Below are 14,276 nucleotides of genomic sequence, written 5' to 3'. Positions count from 1 at the left end.
CAAAGAAATTAGTTCATACTTTTAGGTATGTATGGGTAGAGGTGGGGCGAGGATGCAGATGCATGGAGGTGGGGTTGATGGGAGATGTCTTCTAATTTCCTGTTTTGGTCTCCCACCACAAAAGACCTTGGCCATGAAAATCTACAGGGCAGCTCCTTACAGCCAGTCAAAATTTTGTTAATCAGAGGAGGCTATCCAACTTTTTCCCCCTGCCCTAAATGCTGGGTACACTGCTTCCAAAGTATTTCCAGCCTTTTCCAGTGCAACAGCACACTGCACAACATGCTTTGCTTTTAATCTGGTTACCATGACATTCATCTCCCCGATGGAGATTCACATTAACTTCTGCTAAGGGCTGTGGGTATTTCACACCTAGACTGGACACCAACATAAGTGTCCTGTTTACCTCGGTGCCTCCTCCGGGATTTTGAAAGGCTTATCATAAACTTCTCTATAGAGGCATGGGAGCTCTAACATCCTTGAAATCTGAACCTCACACATAGGATCATCCACTTTATCTGCAAGGATATGGAGAAAAACAAACAAACAAACAAACAAACCATGACCAGGGTTTCGATATTAATTCACTAGATGAGCACAGCTGAGCTGCTACATATAAACTGGAGGAGCACAAGAGAGTTTCTCATGCCAAACATAGCTGGCACATTTTGTTCTCTGCTATTCTACTATAAAGAAAAAAAATGTTTTATGTTAACTTAACCAAAAGTTCTTTTTACCATAAACGAAGTGCTTTTTACCTTGCAAAAAAGCAAATGATTGTTGTGATAGTTTGGGGAATGGGTGTGTCCAATTTTGAATTGGTTTTATGAACACTGTTTGCACTTATTACAGTCACTCTGAATTGGATCACCCATTAGATAGCAGGAAGCTGACGTGTAGGGAGGAGCTAAGAGGTCATCAGCATTGAATGACCCTCCAGAGGTGGAACAATGAGTTACTAGCTGTAAGGCCTTGCAGGTAGTCTCTGCACAGAAACCTGTTTGGGGAGAAAGGGGAGCTGGATTCCTCCCTAACCTGAGCACATGGCTTGAAGAGCTGCAGTTTCCCCATTTGCCCATCTGACAGAAGGGCAGAGACTGTTTTAAAAGATGTGCTTCTCTGAGTCAAACAGAAGACCCAGAAACAGAGGCATGGGAATAGGTGGGGCCAGGGAGCCATGGTCCTCCCACTTTTTGAAAGGTGGGGACCTGGCCTATTCACTTCGGTGGAGTCCCACCTCCGTCCCTCCCAGCCAAGCCGGCAGCTATAGCCCGGCAGGGGAGCCTGGGCAGCTGTGGGGGCCATGGACCTTCCACCTGCCTCAGGTGGGGTGGGGGTGGGGAGAGTCGAGAGCAGCCCCCGGCTTATGTCCCCATCCCGCAGGGGCCCCCCCGCCCAGGGCAGGAGGGTCCACACCACCCCACAGCTGCCCACGTGGCTTTTACCATGGCCGGGCTGCAGCCCCCGCCAATGGGAGCCAGGTCCAGATAAGAGCCGTGCACAGCACACAGGCAGCTGTACATAGCCGTGGACCCTCCTGTCCTCCCGGCCCGCTCCAGCTTCCAGCTTGGCTGGGAGTGGGGCCTCAGGCAAAAGAGGAGGGGCGGGGGGCCCTGGCCCCAGGCTTCCCCACCGCCACTTTTGGGCAGGCTCTGCTGCCCTTGCCCAGAAGAAGGGACCTTGCCTCCCTAATGGACATGAATCAAATACAGAGACTCACAAAAGGGGCTGGGATCAGACAGAAAAGGATTCCATTCAGTAGCTTGGTTTTCGATTCATCTGTAACTCTCCTGTGCTTTCTAAGAGTAAGGAGAGTGAGTGTGAGAGTGTCAGTCTAAGAAATTCCTTTGCTAAGCCTGTGTTTCCATGCTTTACTGTCATGTGATCCCTGAAGGATGCAGGAAACCAGAGCTCTCACAGCCACATGAACTCTGGGGTGGGGGGAAGGGGAACATGTCTAAACAACTGGGGGCCTTGGGAGGGCTGTGGCACTTGTTCCAGGGTCCAGAACTAGGAACTGTGACCAGTCACTATCCACACACAGGTGGCTTCTCAGCATATGGGATTGAGCAGTTGGATCCCATTACAACAAATTAGTGTCTGTCTAGAGAATGTGACTGGACCAGGTTGTGACAACTGTCACCAGTTTTTCCAAAGTGATGTTGCTCTGGGTGAAATGCAGTGTAAATGATACACAATTCACATTGCAACACTTTAGGACAGTCCTTTTCTCAACTCAAAGAAAACCGAAGTTGAATACTGAAACCACCATAACAAAAGTCACAGTATCTGGATAGCATCCTTATACGCATTATGGTTATCTTCAAGAATAAATTGTATGTGTTTTTTTTTTTTTTTAGAACAGTGGCTCTCAACCTTTCCAGACTACTGTACACCTTTCAGGAATCTGATTTGTCTTGTGTACCACAAAATTTCACCTCACTTAAAAATTATTTGCTTACAAAATCAGACATAAAAATACAAAAGTGCATAGCACGCTATTACTGAAAAATTGCTTGCTTTCTCATTTTTATGATATAATTATATAATAAATCAATTGGAATACAAACAGTGTACTTACTTTTCAGTGTATAGTATACAGAGAAGTATAAACAAGTCATTGTCTCTATTAAATTTTAGTATGTACTGACTTTGCTAGTGCTTTTTATGTAGACTGTTGTAAAACTAGGCAAATATCTAGATGAGTTGATGTACCCCTTGTAAGACCTCTGTGTACCCCTGGTTGAGAATCACTGTTTTAGAACACCTACAAAGAAGAGACGTGTTGCTCAATGAACTGTACCATGGAACTAATATTATGTTGCTTATTAAAAACACGTTCAGTTTGATCCCAAGAATTACAATGCAGAAGTATTAGATCAGAAATCATATAAAACATAGGATGTATGAAATGCTCTTAGATAAAGCGGAAGAGAAGCTAATAACTTAATATCAGCACTGTGATCTTGTCACAAGTTCACTTAAGTGTTGTGTTTTGTTTTTTTAAGAGAAACAAACATACTGCTCACAATAGGTGGAGGCCTGAATTTCTCGCTGCTCTCTGTAGATTCGGATATGACCTCGGACCCAGACAACATCCCCAATTTCCAGTTTGGTTTTCTGGAGCACCTCTTCCTGGAGCTTCTTCATCTGTTCAGCAAGATCACTGCTGCAAGATGTGTCTAGTCCTGATTCAAAAGATGTTGGGAAATCAGAGATAAGTCATAGAATGATGCTTTCCTTGTCACAATTTCAAGGCAGAGTTAACAGAGAAGATCAGCTACGACAAGGTTACTGATCCTGTGCAATAGCTGAGGTTCAAGATGTGTCCCCCTGTGGGTGCTCCACCTCAGATGTCAGTGCGTCCATCACTGTTGATTGGAGATTTTCGGTAGCAGTGTCCGTCTGGGTCATGCATGTGCAGCGATTGTCTCGCGGAGCTGGTGGAGCCTGATCGAGCGCATGCGCGACCCGACGCCCTCTGTTCCTTCTCTACAGTAGAGTCCATACTGCGAACTCCAAAGTAAAGGGGAGGAGGGTGGGTAGTGGAGCACACAGAGGGACACACATCTTGAAGAACCTCAGCTACTGCACAGAGTGAGTAATCTTCTCTTCTTCAAAGGCTGTCCCTGTGGGTGCACCACTTATGTGACTGAAGAGCAGCACCCTCGTGTGGATGGAAGGGGCTTCGGAGTTGTATGCATAGTGGAGGCTAGCACCAGGAGACCTAGCATTGTGTCTGAGCTTGAACCTTGAGTAATTGCATAATGGTTCGTAAACGTGTGTTCAGAGGCCCAGGTGGCTGCTCTGCATAGGTCTACCACTGGTACATTATTTAAGAAAGCTATTGAGGTAGACACTGATCTTGTTGAATGGGCGCTGATCCCTGGTGGGGGTTCTGTTTTGTGCTGTTGATAACATGTATGGATACAATTGGAGATCCATTTCGATCGTCTGTGTGGATATTGCAGAGCCCTTGGAACATTTGGTTGTGGAAACAAAAAGTTGGGGGGATTTTTGAAAGGGCTGTGTTGTGTCCAGGTACAATATTAACGCGTGCCTGATGTCTAAAGTATTTAAGACAGCCTCTTGTGTTTTCCCATGGGGCTTGGGATAAATCTTAGGCAGGTGAATCGGTTGTTTGAAGTGTAAAGAGGAATTTCTTTTTTCAAAAGGAAAAAGGAGATGGGAAACTAACTATTAAACTAAAACTTAAATATCACTAATTAATTTCAACTATTCCTAATTATTTTCCTGCGTTATTAAAGAGGGCAGCATGCTCGGCAGCATTGGAGTTCCCAGGCAGCACATCCCAGACGTGTCAGTCTTTAGTTTAAGGCTCTGCATTTACATATTTGTTTTTTAAAACCATTCAGGTATTGTTCCTCATGGAAAAACACATCTGACTTTCTCACCAGGAACATACCCTGAACTGTGATAAAAAACAAAGATTTTAATTGTAAATTGGGCATCCCTTCCAGACTGTTAGGCTGAGCAAAATCAGCAGAGCTTTCATATAGAAGTGAAAGCCTGAGTCATCTGAGGTAACACAAAAGTATTCGTGTGGTGCCATTTTGTGCCTGTAATGATGTGAATGCATCTTGACAGATCTTCACATTTATGTAACACCTTTGCTTGAGAGTCAAGCTGATTCCTTAATTGTTTGAAACCTAAAGCATGATCCTGGCAGCTACAATCATGGCTGCAGCAGGCTGGAAAAGAGTCTGCCTGTTCCTTTCAACAGATGGTTTTATAAATTATAAGTTATTTTACCAATGGAAAGAGATTATTCGAAGAATATAGATCAGGTTAGCAAATGGTGCTGCTACCCTTTTGTCAAATATGCTCAGAATGAACACAGACTAATAAACCTTCCAGATGAAACTTGGCGGCCTTATTGCGGTATTACATTTTGGAAATTAATGCTTTACCTTGATATACTTATTTGGGAGTGACACATGCATTAAAATCAGCTCTGTTAAACACACAGGACCAAATTCTCTACTGATGTAAATGGGCACAGTTCCACTGACTTCAAAAGTTTTCCATCCATTTACTCCAGCAGAGAATTTGCCCCCTCCCCCCCCCAAATGTATAACTGACCTCAAGGGTTATAAATGTGTCTGATCCAGAGCCTCTTGAACTCAGTATAAGACTTGAATGGACTTTGCCACACCCCTAATCTGAGTGTAAAACAGTTAAGGGAGTAGCAAGGGGGGGAAATGCCTTAGGAAAAAAAGCCAGACATAAGTAAAGTATTTCACTACCACTGATCTGCAAGGACTGCATCACCACTTTTTTGCAGATTTGGAACAGTCCAGCTCACTGAACTATTTCCTTCATGTTTTCAGGTGGTTATGTGCTATTTTCAAGACAGTGAATGATGGTCACATGCATGTGGGAGCAGGAAAAACAAATATCCACACAAACTGAAAAACTGAGGGTACACACGCTGATGTATCAGAGAAAAAACAGAACAGGCCACAGAAGTCAACTGGTTCAGTTTGGAAATTGCAGCTGTAACAAATGGCAAGTTTCCAGGATATTTTTTTTTACCAGATGAGGTCACACAATGGGAAGAAAATTCTTTGTACTGTCGAACTGAAACACTACATCACTCTGATAAACAAAGGTACTAATGGTCATGGATGCAATGTTATTGTTGGCATCACCATTAGTAACAGCACAAGATGACTGTATAGGGAGAAGTTATGTTACGGGGTAAGTATCTCAAAGCAGCCCAGGCGATAGGATGTACTTGTAAATATTCTTTGTGCCTGTGAATGCAATTTGCTATTGTGTTGACTTGATAAATCATCATCCGATCTGAAAAAAAACCGACACAAATTGCAGTGTTATTAAGTCATAGCTGAAAAGTGTTATGTACTCATACATTACCTGACAAAGGCCATTCTGCTTCCCTGGGATTTTTCCAGCAGATGCAGTTTATGACCCCAGTACCGTCATCCACTGTAAGAGAATTGCAGTAATCAAGGAAACAAGTGGTCTTGGCATTCCAAGAGATCTTAACACACAGCACAGCCCTACTTATTTTGTCAGTACCCCTTTGGCTCAAGTTATTTGGACAAGTTATTTGCATTATTTTTCTAAATACTATAATACTTCATCTTATTCTGAATCACATGCCAAAAGTAGTCCTCAGTTTAGACTTTTGCAGCATCCTCTCTCACCATCTGTTGAAAACTGCACTGTAAATGTTAACTCAAATGTTTTAAGTAAAATCATAACACACTGAAACAAAACTCACCTACCATATTCTGCACATCTATGGCCCCTTTCATCTTAGGATATCTTATATTAATTAGGACTTACAAAACCCACATGATGTAGGCAAGTATTACTACCCTTTAACATTAAAACTGTAAATTCTTTGGGACCAGGACCACATCTTTGTGTGTGTATGTACAGCACCTAGTACAATCATGATTCAATGCCTCTAGGTACTATTGCACTATATTATATATAAAAATGAAGTTAATGGAAGCAGAAAGGGGTTTAAACTAACATTTTCAAAAGTAGCTTCTGATTTTGAGTGGTCAACTCAAGGCAGCATGGGTCTGATTTTCAGGAGTGCTGAGCATCCATATTTTTTATCACCACAGTGCTTGGCACCTCCAGCCCTATATCTCAAGTTGGGCATCCAAAAAAATTGAGGCTCTCAGAATCAGAGGCCACTTTGGAGAATGCTGGTTTGAGTTGTCCAGGGTTACACAGCAAGACAGCCGCAGTGAGAAATACGCTTCGGGGAGCCTGACTCCCACTCCTCTTCAACTAACCACGATGAAACTAGGTAGTCTCTCAATCACAGCAGAGGACACACCAATGTTCTCAATAAAATTCTTCTTCCCCTACCCCCATTCCACATTTTTTTTTAAAAAAAGGTCAGAAATAGAGCTGTCAGACCTGAGGCAGAAAGATGGTCTTAGGGTTAAGGAATGGTACTGAGATATACAGGTTCTGATCCTGACAAACACAATTCTACCGTGACCTTGGGCAAGTCACGTAGGCCAAGATTTACAGAGCTGGGTTCCTAGAGTTTGGCCCCTATATCTATATTTAAGCACAGAAACAAGTGGTCTGATTTACAGAATGCTGAGCACTCACAGATCCCCCCTGAATTCTAAGTTTTAGCCTTTATCTCTGTGCCTCACTCCCCCTCCATGCCCCAAGTCAGCAAATGGGGCTATTTACCCATTTTAAGGTGTGCAGCAAGGCTTAATTCAATGTTTTTAAAGTACTTTAAGATTCTCAGAAGGACTAAGTCACAGAACTGCAAAGTGAAAGAGATGACCCTCACAAATCCAGCCACGTATTTGGGGAGGAGATTTTTCAAAAGCACAAACAGTAGTGAAGGCCCTAACTACCACTGACTTTCAAAGAGAGTTGCCTAGCTCTTTCAAAGAGAGTTGACCTAGCTGCCATATGTGCCTTTGAAAAATCTCCTCCACTGTTGTTCCGACTGCTCAAATATCTTGGCACCAAATATTCTGCTTATGTGCCATCAATGGGTGACAAAGTAAAGAGATCAAGAGGTGACTTCACTACAATGTTTCAGCACCTTCTCAGGCAGAACACACCAGGCACTAAAAGGTTCTTAAATCTAGCAGAAAAGACAGAATAAAAACCAATGACTGGAAGCTGAAGCCAGACAAATTCATATTAGAAGTGAGAGACAATTTTTTAACAATCAGGGTAATTAACTGCTGGAAGAAACTATCAAGGAAGTGGTTGATACTCCATCTTAAGACTGGATGCCTTTCTGGCAGATAAGCTTTAGTCAAGCACAAGTTATTGGGATGAATACAGCAGTAACTGGGTGAAATTTCAAGGTTTGTGAAACACAGGAGAGCAGACTAGGTGATCTAATGGTCCCTTATTATCTTAAAATCTATGAATTTATTATATTAAGGTGTACCAGTATAAACTTCACGCCTACCCTTAAATGGGAAAGCATCACCATATCAGTGCTAGAATGTATATCATACCATGGATAATGCACAGATTTAACTCACCAAGATAGCTAGTACCTCTAACTGTATCAGCACTAGTATCTGACTTCACAGGCAATGCTCTTATCATTTCCTGTACAGAGGGAGACTTCATACAATGAGGAAAAGCCGCGGTGTCCTACAGGTAAGACAGACGATACTACCTACTATAGTCTTACCATTGGCAATGAACTGGTGAGAAAGAGAAGTCAAAAAACAAACCACCAGATGATTTTATTGTTCCATATAGATCAAGATAAAACAAAACTGTTTGAAGGAACTTGTCCAGCCAACACCCATCGATTTCCTTGAAATAAACTATTTAATAAATAAGAGAGTAGCGCACAAAGATCCTGTCCTAGCAATGCAAGTGTCACAATTCAGGACTAGTTGCAACTCTCTGGCCTCCGAGGGCACCTTCCTCAGATCTTAGGCTTCATGCGTCATCCCTCAGAGGGTACCTCTACATTTCAGCTTGGAGGCACCATTCCCAGCTTGTGTAGACATACAGTACCATGCTAGCTGTGCTTGAGACAGCACGCTAAAGATAGCAGTGAAGCCAGGGTAGCCTGGGCGGTGACACAGGCTCGCTGTCTAAGTACATACCCATCTGGGCCCCCTGGGTATGTATTCAAGCAGTGTGCCCAAGCTGCCATTTAGGCTACCCCAGCTACACTGCTATTTTTAGTACACTAGCTTAAACAGAGCTAGCGCAGGTATGCCTATGCAAGCTAGGAATCACGCCTCCCAGATCAAATGTAGGCACACTCAGGGCAGAATCCCATGATTCTCCCACTCTTGGACCAGGTCCTAAGCTACAAGACCCTGCAGACTGACTCCAATTACTGAACCCAGCTGGACCTCTAGGATATCTTCAGTACTTCTCTTCAGGACCAATGGATTATAGTGACACAAAGACACAAGTATTGTTACATCATGCTTTGTTTCTATGGTTAATGAGTAAAAGGATTTTAAAAACAGTGCAAGGTCTACACACGTCTCTCTTACCTAAAGTCTTGCCATCCCTTGACAGAAGCCATAGGCAGGTCTAAGTTACCAGAAACCCTAGCCTCTGGAGTCTGGGTTCCCCTAGCTCTCCCTGCCTCTGTCAAGGTCCTGGTTTAAATCCAGCTAGAAATTCTTTGTTCTCAGTTTTCCCCAAGCTTGAACCTGCTGCCCAAAACCAAACTGGTGAGTTTTACAGGGGGTCAAGCCAGCAGGCCAAAGAAAAAAATGGCTTTGCATTGTCTCAAGTATTTTGTTCTGTTTTTTTTTTCCTTCAAGTCTAGAAATATCAGCAAGTCTAGTCAAGCTTGGTTTTGCTAAAAGACTACTTGGAAGCCTTAAAGATGCATATAGAGAGTTCTCACTTTAATAGAAGGGGTGGGAGGTTCTGAACTTTAATCACAGACATCCATTCTCCTAAATGTTCACTATATACTGATGTTCGATAGTAGTTAACAAGAAAGTAGATAGAATTTATTTTCCCTCTCTGTTGACCAGACTTCATCCTTTTCTTATTTCACCACAAGTTCTTCAGTCACTATAGTCTTCCATGGCAGAAAAGACTTAGATTTCTAATGAATGAATGAATAAATAGAAAATCCAAGCAGAAACAGATGTGTGTGTTCAAGGGAAGAGATGGGAAAAATATCTTTCAGGTCTTCTTTATATATCAGAAAGTCAAAAATACAAGGACATTTACCCTTTGCAGGTCATCTTTAAAAACAGATGGGAGGAGATTGACTGCTGAATAGTATGAGGCACTACAGCTGATGCAATACTTGCTCCCTGCCACACCAATCAGAGACTGTTTAGCTGAGAGATGTAAAAAGTTATGAGCAGGAAACGAAGAAGTTATAATTTACACTGGTGGAGTCAGCCTGACTGAGGCTGAGAACAGGACAGGGAGGGGCAGCTTGGCAGGTATCCTGAAAGCTAAACCAAGAACTGTTGAACAAAACAGGAGACAAGTTGGATGCAAAAAAGTAGGAGAGCAGGCTAGATGATAGCTCCATTCAACCCTGTTGATCTAGCATCTGAGACCTTAAGTCCACAAATTCTCTTAGGTTCTTTTGGTTTTTTCCCCTCGGTATCCTGCACTGGTCAGACGTCTTGAGCTATCTTAGACCAATATGTGGAACCCCACTTCCCTTCAAACGTTCTTGCAAACTCAGATCCTTTTATTATTATACTGCAGCAGCATCCAACCATACCAACTGCTTGCCAAAACCAGAGACAGACAGACAGACAGACAATCTAAACACAGGAGACACTTTAGTATTTAGTCCAATACAAGATATCATTAGGTTTCTGACTTCACTTTCACCATGGATCATCCTTCCACCTCTTATTTGAGGTATTTATATGGCCCCTATTACCGTAGCATCTGAGTATTTCACAATCTAATCTCTCCTCACAACACCCCTACAAGGCAGGAAGTGTTATAATCCACATTTTACAGATGGGGAATAGAGGCACAGGAGATTAAAGTGACTCACCCAAACTCATACAGGGCAGGGAACTGGATCTTGATCTCCCCAGTCCCAGGCATATGCCATAACCACTGTTTCATCCCTCCCTTTCTCTTCCCAGGTGCCTCAGCCAACCTGATGTGCCATCACTATTCCAGTGTGCCCTTTACAGCAGAAATTCCAATTTAGTACAAGGGCCTGGCAGGGGAGTTAAAGAAAAAAAAAAAAAAAGCTAGTTAGTGAAAACGTCTGACGTTTGGGAGAAGCTGGAGCGGAGGGGAGAAGCTCCTTGTGGATGAAGGCACGTACTGCTGCACTGGGGAAGCATCAATATTCTATTACTAGTGAGGTAGAGAGCAAGTGACTCGTCTCATTGAACAGCAGCCTTTCAGGCCAGTAAACAGCATGGGTGGATTCAGAATCCCAATTAGCGTATCTTTGCAAAACAGGATGATGGCTAAGGCCCAGTTTTGTAAAGCTATTTGGTACTAAAAATGCAAATAGGCACCCAGTAGGATTTTCAAAAGCTCCCAGCCACCTAACTGCCAATGGGAAAATTCCACTAGACACCTATCTGCATTTTTGCACACCTAAATACCTTTAAAACTCTGGCCCTAAGACATGGGGGCAAAACAATTAGAAGGGATCCCTTCAAGCTAGTAAGGAGAAAAGGGAAGTGACTTCCCCTTTGCAAAAACCATTAGATCAATTTACATTTGATAAGAGTTTTGCATACAAGTTAAGATCAAGAGTCTGTATTCCTGGATTCTATTCCCCGCTCTGACTCACTCAAGGCCACACAGCAAATCAATAGTACTTAATCATGCCTCTTCAGCTTCCCCACATGTAAAACAGGGATAATACTTTCCTGCCTTTTTAAAGTGCTTTGAAATCTTCATCTGAAATGTGTTATAAAACAGTGAAAAGTATAATCAAGAAAAAGTGTCTTTTCAAGAACAGACAATGGTCCAAACCAATGAGACAACTTCTAGGTTCTAATGGTTACAAAGGTTGGAGTCCAAGAAATGCTAAGAAACAAAACTCTTCTTACCTCCATAGTTATAGAAGGCATCTCGTTCTTTTGTTAGAACCACTGTCCCAACCACATCCACCTGTCTTATTGGATGCCCATTATAAAAGAATATACCTATGGAGAAAGACACAGAACATTTCTGTTAAGTGTGACCGAATACTGCTTGCAGGAGTTCTACGTTGGTTAGCCATTCACGTCATTAGAAAGAGGATCCTCTTGTTCTTTTAATGAATTCACTGAGTACACGGAAGCAGAGTACTAGTTCCACCCACTTACTATGCTAAAAGGAGATGTCAATAGTTTTGTATTTTGTAGTCAGACACTGCAGCTCTTCATAATTTGATCATCTCTCTCCTTTCTTGAATATTTTGACTAGCAGCAAAATAGTTAAATGTGATTTTATTTGTCATCATTAGGCTTCAGAGTAAATGTCCTTTTAAATAAATATGAACAGTTTATACTTCTCCCCGTACTTCTGTTTGAGGCTGTCTGCAGATTGAGGCAGATATTACTGACTCTTCTACATTTTTAAGGCTATTTTCACAATCAAAAGGGCTAAGGAAGGGACCATTTAAAATAGACAACTTAGATTCTGAAGCACAAGATGCAGGTATCAGGGGAAACTCCTGGCCCATTTAACCACTTCAACCAGTCCCCCATAAAATATCCCTTCAAGACTTCATTTCTGTGCTTCTATGAAATAGACTTTGACAACGCTATTGAGTATCAAAATGTGTCTGAGAAACCTCAAAGTCCTTTTGTCAGCTTCTGCCCAGCATTCACTTGGGAAATACAGAGGCCACTGTGACCACCCAATACCTTTATCGAGAAACAAAACTAAAAATACTAAAGTAAACACTGATGTGATATACCATATATACAACCACAGAATGCATTAGTGCTCATACCATCAGAGCAACACACTATGTAGAAAGGAGAGAAGATAATTCAAGAGATTTAAAATTACTTGGACTGCTAATTATTTTAAATGCATATATTATCTTCAATTTCAAAAGATTTCAGCCCCACTGAGATGCAGACCCATATGATGTGGACAGCTGGCAACTAATATACTGAATAAAACTCGGAATTGGAGAGGGAAAATTTTGACTCAAGACACCAGGGCAAATCCCTAACCTTATGAAGGAAGACATGGGATATTTTAATGCACACACACAAGTCAGGAGGTCAGTTTAATGTGCAGAATTTAGAAAAAAAAAATCAAAAACTGATTATAACCCTAAAATATCCTATCCTACATAGCCAGAGACATAGCCTGAACAGGTCTTCAATAACCTTAAATGGGCCTGGAATTAACTTCTTCGCATTACTGAATCACAGGCAAGTTTTCAAGGTATTGCACAAGTGTTTAGCCACATAGTTCTTATGTGGAAGTTGTGCTGATAAAAGCTCACAACATGTGTTGAAGAATTACCCACTACTGTGATCTCAGAGCTGAGTATATTTGTTGTGCACCTGCAGATCAGGGCTAGAGTGGGAAACATTTACAGGACTCAAGTATCAGGGGGTAGCCGTGTTAGTCTGTATCCACAAAAACAACAGGGAGTCCGGTGGCCCCTTAAAGACTAACAGACTTCTTTGGGCATAAGCTTTCGTGGGTAAAAAAACCCACTTCTTCAGATGCATGGAGTGAAAATTACAGATGCAGATATTATATATTGACACATGAAGAGAAGGGAGTTACCTCACAAGTGGAGAACCAGTGTTGACAGGGCCAATTCGATCAGGGTGGATGTAGTCCACTCCCAATAATTGATGAGGAGGTGTCAATTCCAGGAGAGGCAAAGCTGCTTTTGTAGTGAGCCAGCCACCCCCAGTCCCTATTCAAGCCCAGATTAATGGTGTTAAATTTGCAAATGCATTTTAGTTCTGCAGTTTCTCTTTGAAGTCTGTTTCTGAAGTTTTTTTGTTCAAGTATGGCTACTTTTAAATCTCTTATAGAATGTCCAGGAAGATCGAAGTGTTCTCCTACTGGCTTTTGTATGTTACCAATCCTGATGTCCGATTTGTGTCCATTTATTCTTTTACGTAGAGACTGTCCAGTTTGGCCAATGTACATGGCAGAGGGGCATTGCTGGCACACGATGGCATATATAACATTAGTAGATGTGCAGGTGAATGAGTCCCTGATGGTGTGGCTGATATGGTTGGGTCCTCTGCTGGTGTTGCTAGAGTTGATATGGGGACAGAGTAGGCAACGAGGTTTGTAACAGGGATTGGTTCCTGGGTTAGAGTTTCTGTGGTGTGGTGTGTAGTTGCGGGTGAGTATTTGCTTCAGGTTGGGGGACTGTCTGTAAGCGAGGACTGGCCTGTCTCCCAAGGTCTGTGAGAGTGTGGGATCCTTTTCCAGGATAGGTTCTAGATCGTTGATGATGTACTGGAGAGGTTTTAGCTGGGGGCTGTATGTGATGGCCAGTGGTGTTTTTATTTTCCTTGTTGGGCCTGTCCTGTAGTGAGGTCACTTCTGGGTACCCGTCTCACTCTGTCAATCTGTTTCCTCACTTCCCCAGGTGGGTATTGTAGTTTTAAGAATGCTTGATAAAGATCTTGTAGGTGTTTGTCTCTGTCTGAGGGATTGGAGCAAATTTGGTTGTATCTTACGGCTTGGCTGTAGACAATGGATCGTGTGATGTGTCCTGGATGGAAGCTGGAGGCATGTAGGTAAGAATAGCGGTCAGTAGGTTTCTGGTATAGGGTGGTGTTTATGTGACCATCGCTTATTTGCATTGTAGTCCAGGA

At 42.5% G+C, this 14,276-nt stretch overlaps 1 protein-coding gene across 6 annotated transcripts in view; it reads right to left on the bottom strand.

Annotated features, from left to right (window-relative positions):
- STN1 (STN1 subunit of CST complex) overlaps positions 1–14,276 on the bottom strand; it is a 64,112-nt gene that overhangs the window by 22,295 nt on the left and 27,541 nt on the right. For 5 of the 6 annotated variants that reach the window (XM_074959412.1, XM_074959410.1, XM_074959408.1 and 2 more), the window contains 4 exons: positions 11,535–11,630; positions 5,899–5,970; positions 3,030–3,188; positions 407–518 (listed from right to left, as the gene is read on the bottom strand). In XM_074959412.1, the coding sequence (XP_074815513.1) occupies positions 407–518; positions 3,030–3,188; positions 5,899–5,970; positions 11,535–11,630 (439 nt within the window). Of the gene's footprint in view, positions 1–406; positions 519–3,022; positions 3,189–5,898; positions 5,971–11,534; positions 11,631–14,276 lie in introns of all 6 variants that reach the window. The other variant, XM_074959413.1, reaches the window with a different exon arrangement.

The sequence above is a fragment of the Natator depressus genome, chromosome 7 (assembly GCF_965152275.1).
Source record: "Natator depressus isolate rNatDep1 chromosome 7, rNatDep2.hap1, whole genome shotgun sequence".
Classification (NCBI taxonomy): domain Eukaryota; kingdom Metazoa; phylum Chordata; order Testudines; family Cheloniidae; genus Natator; species Natator depressus.
Note: the sequence above shows the minus strand (reverse complement) of the source record. Positions and strands in the feature narration are given on the sequence as shown.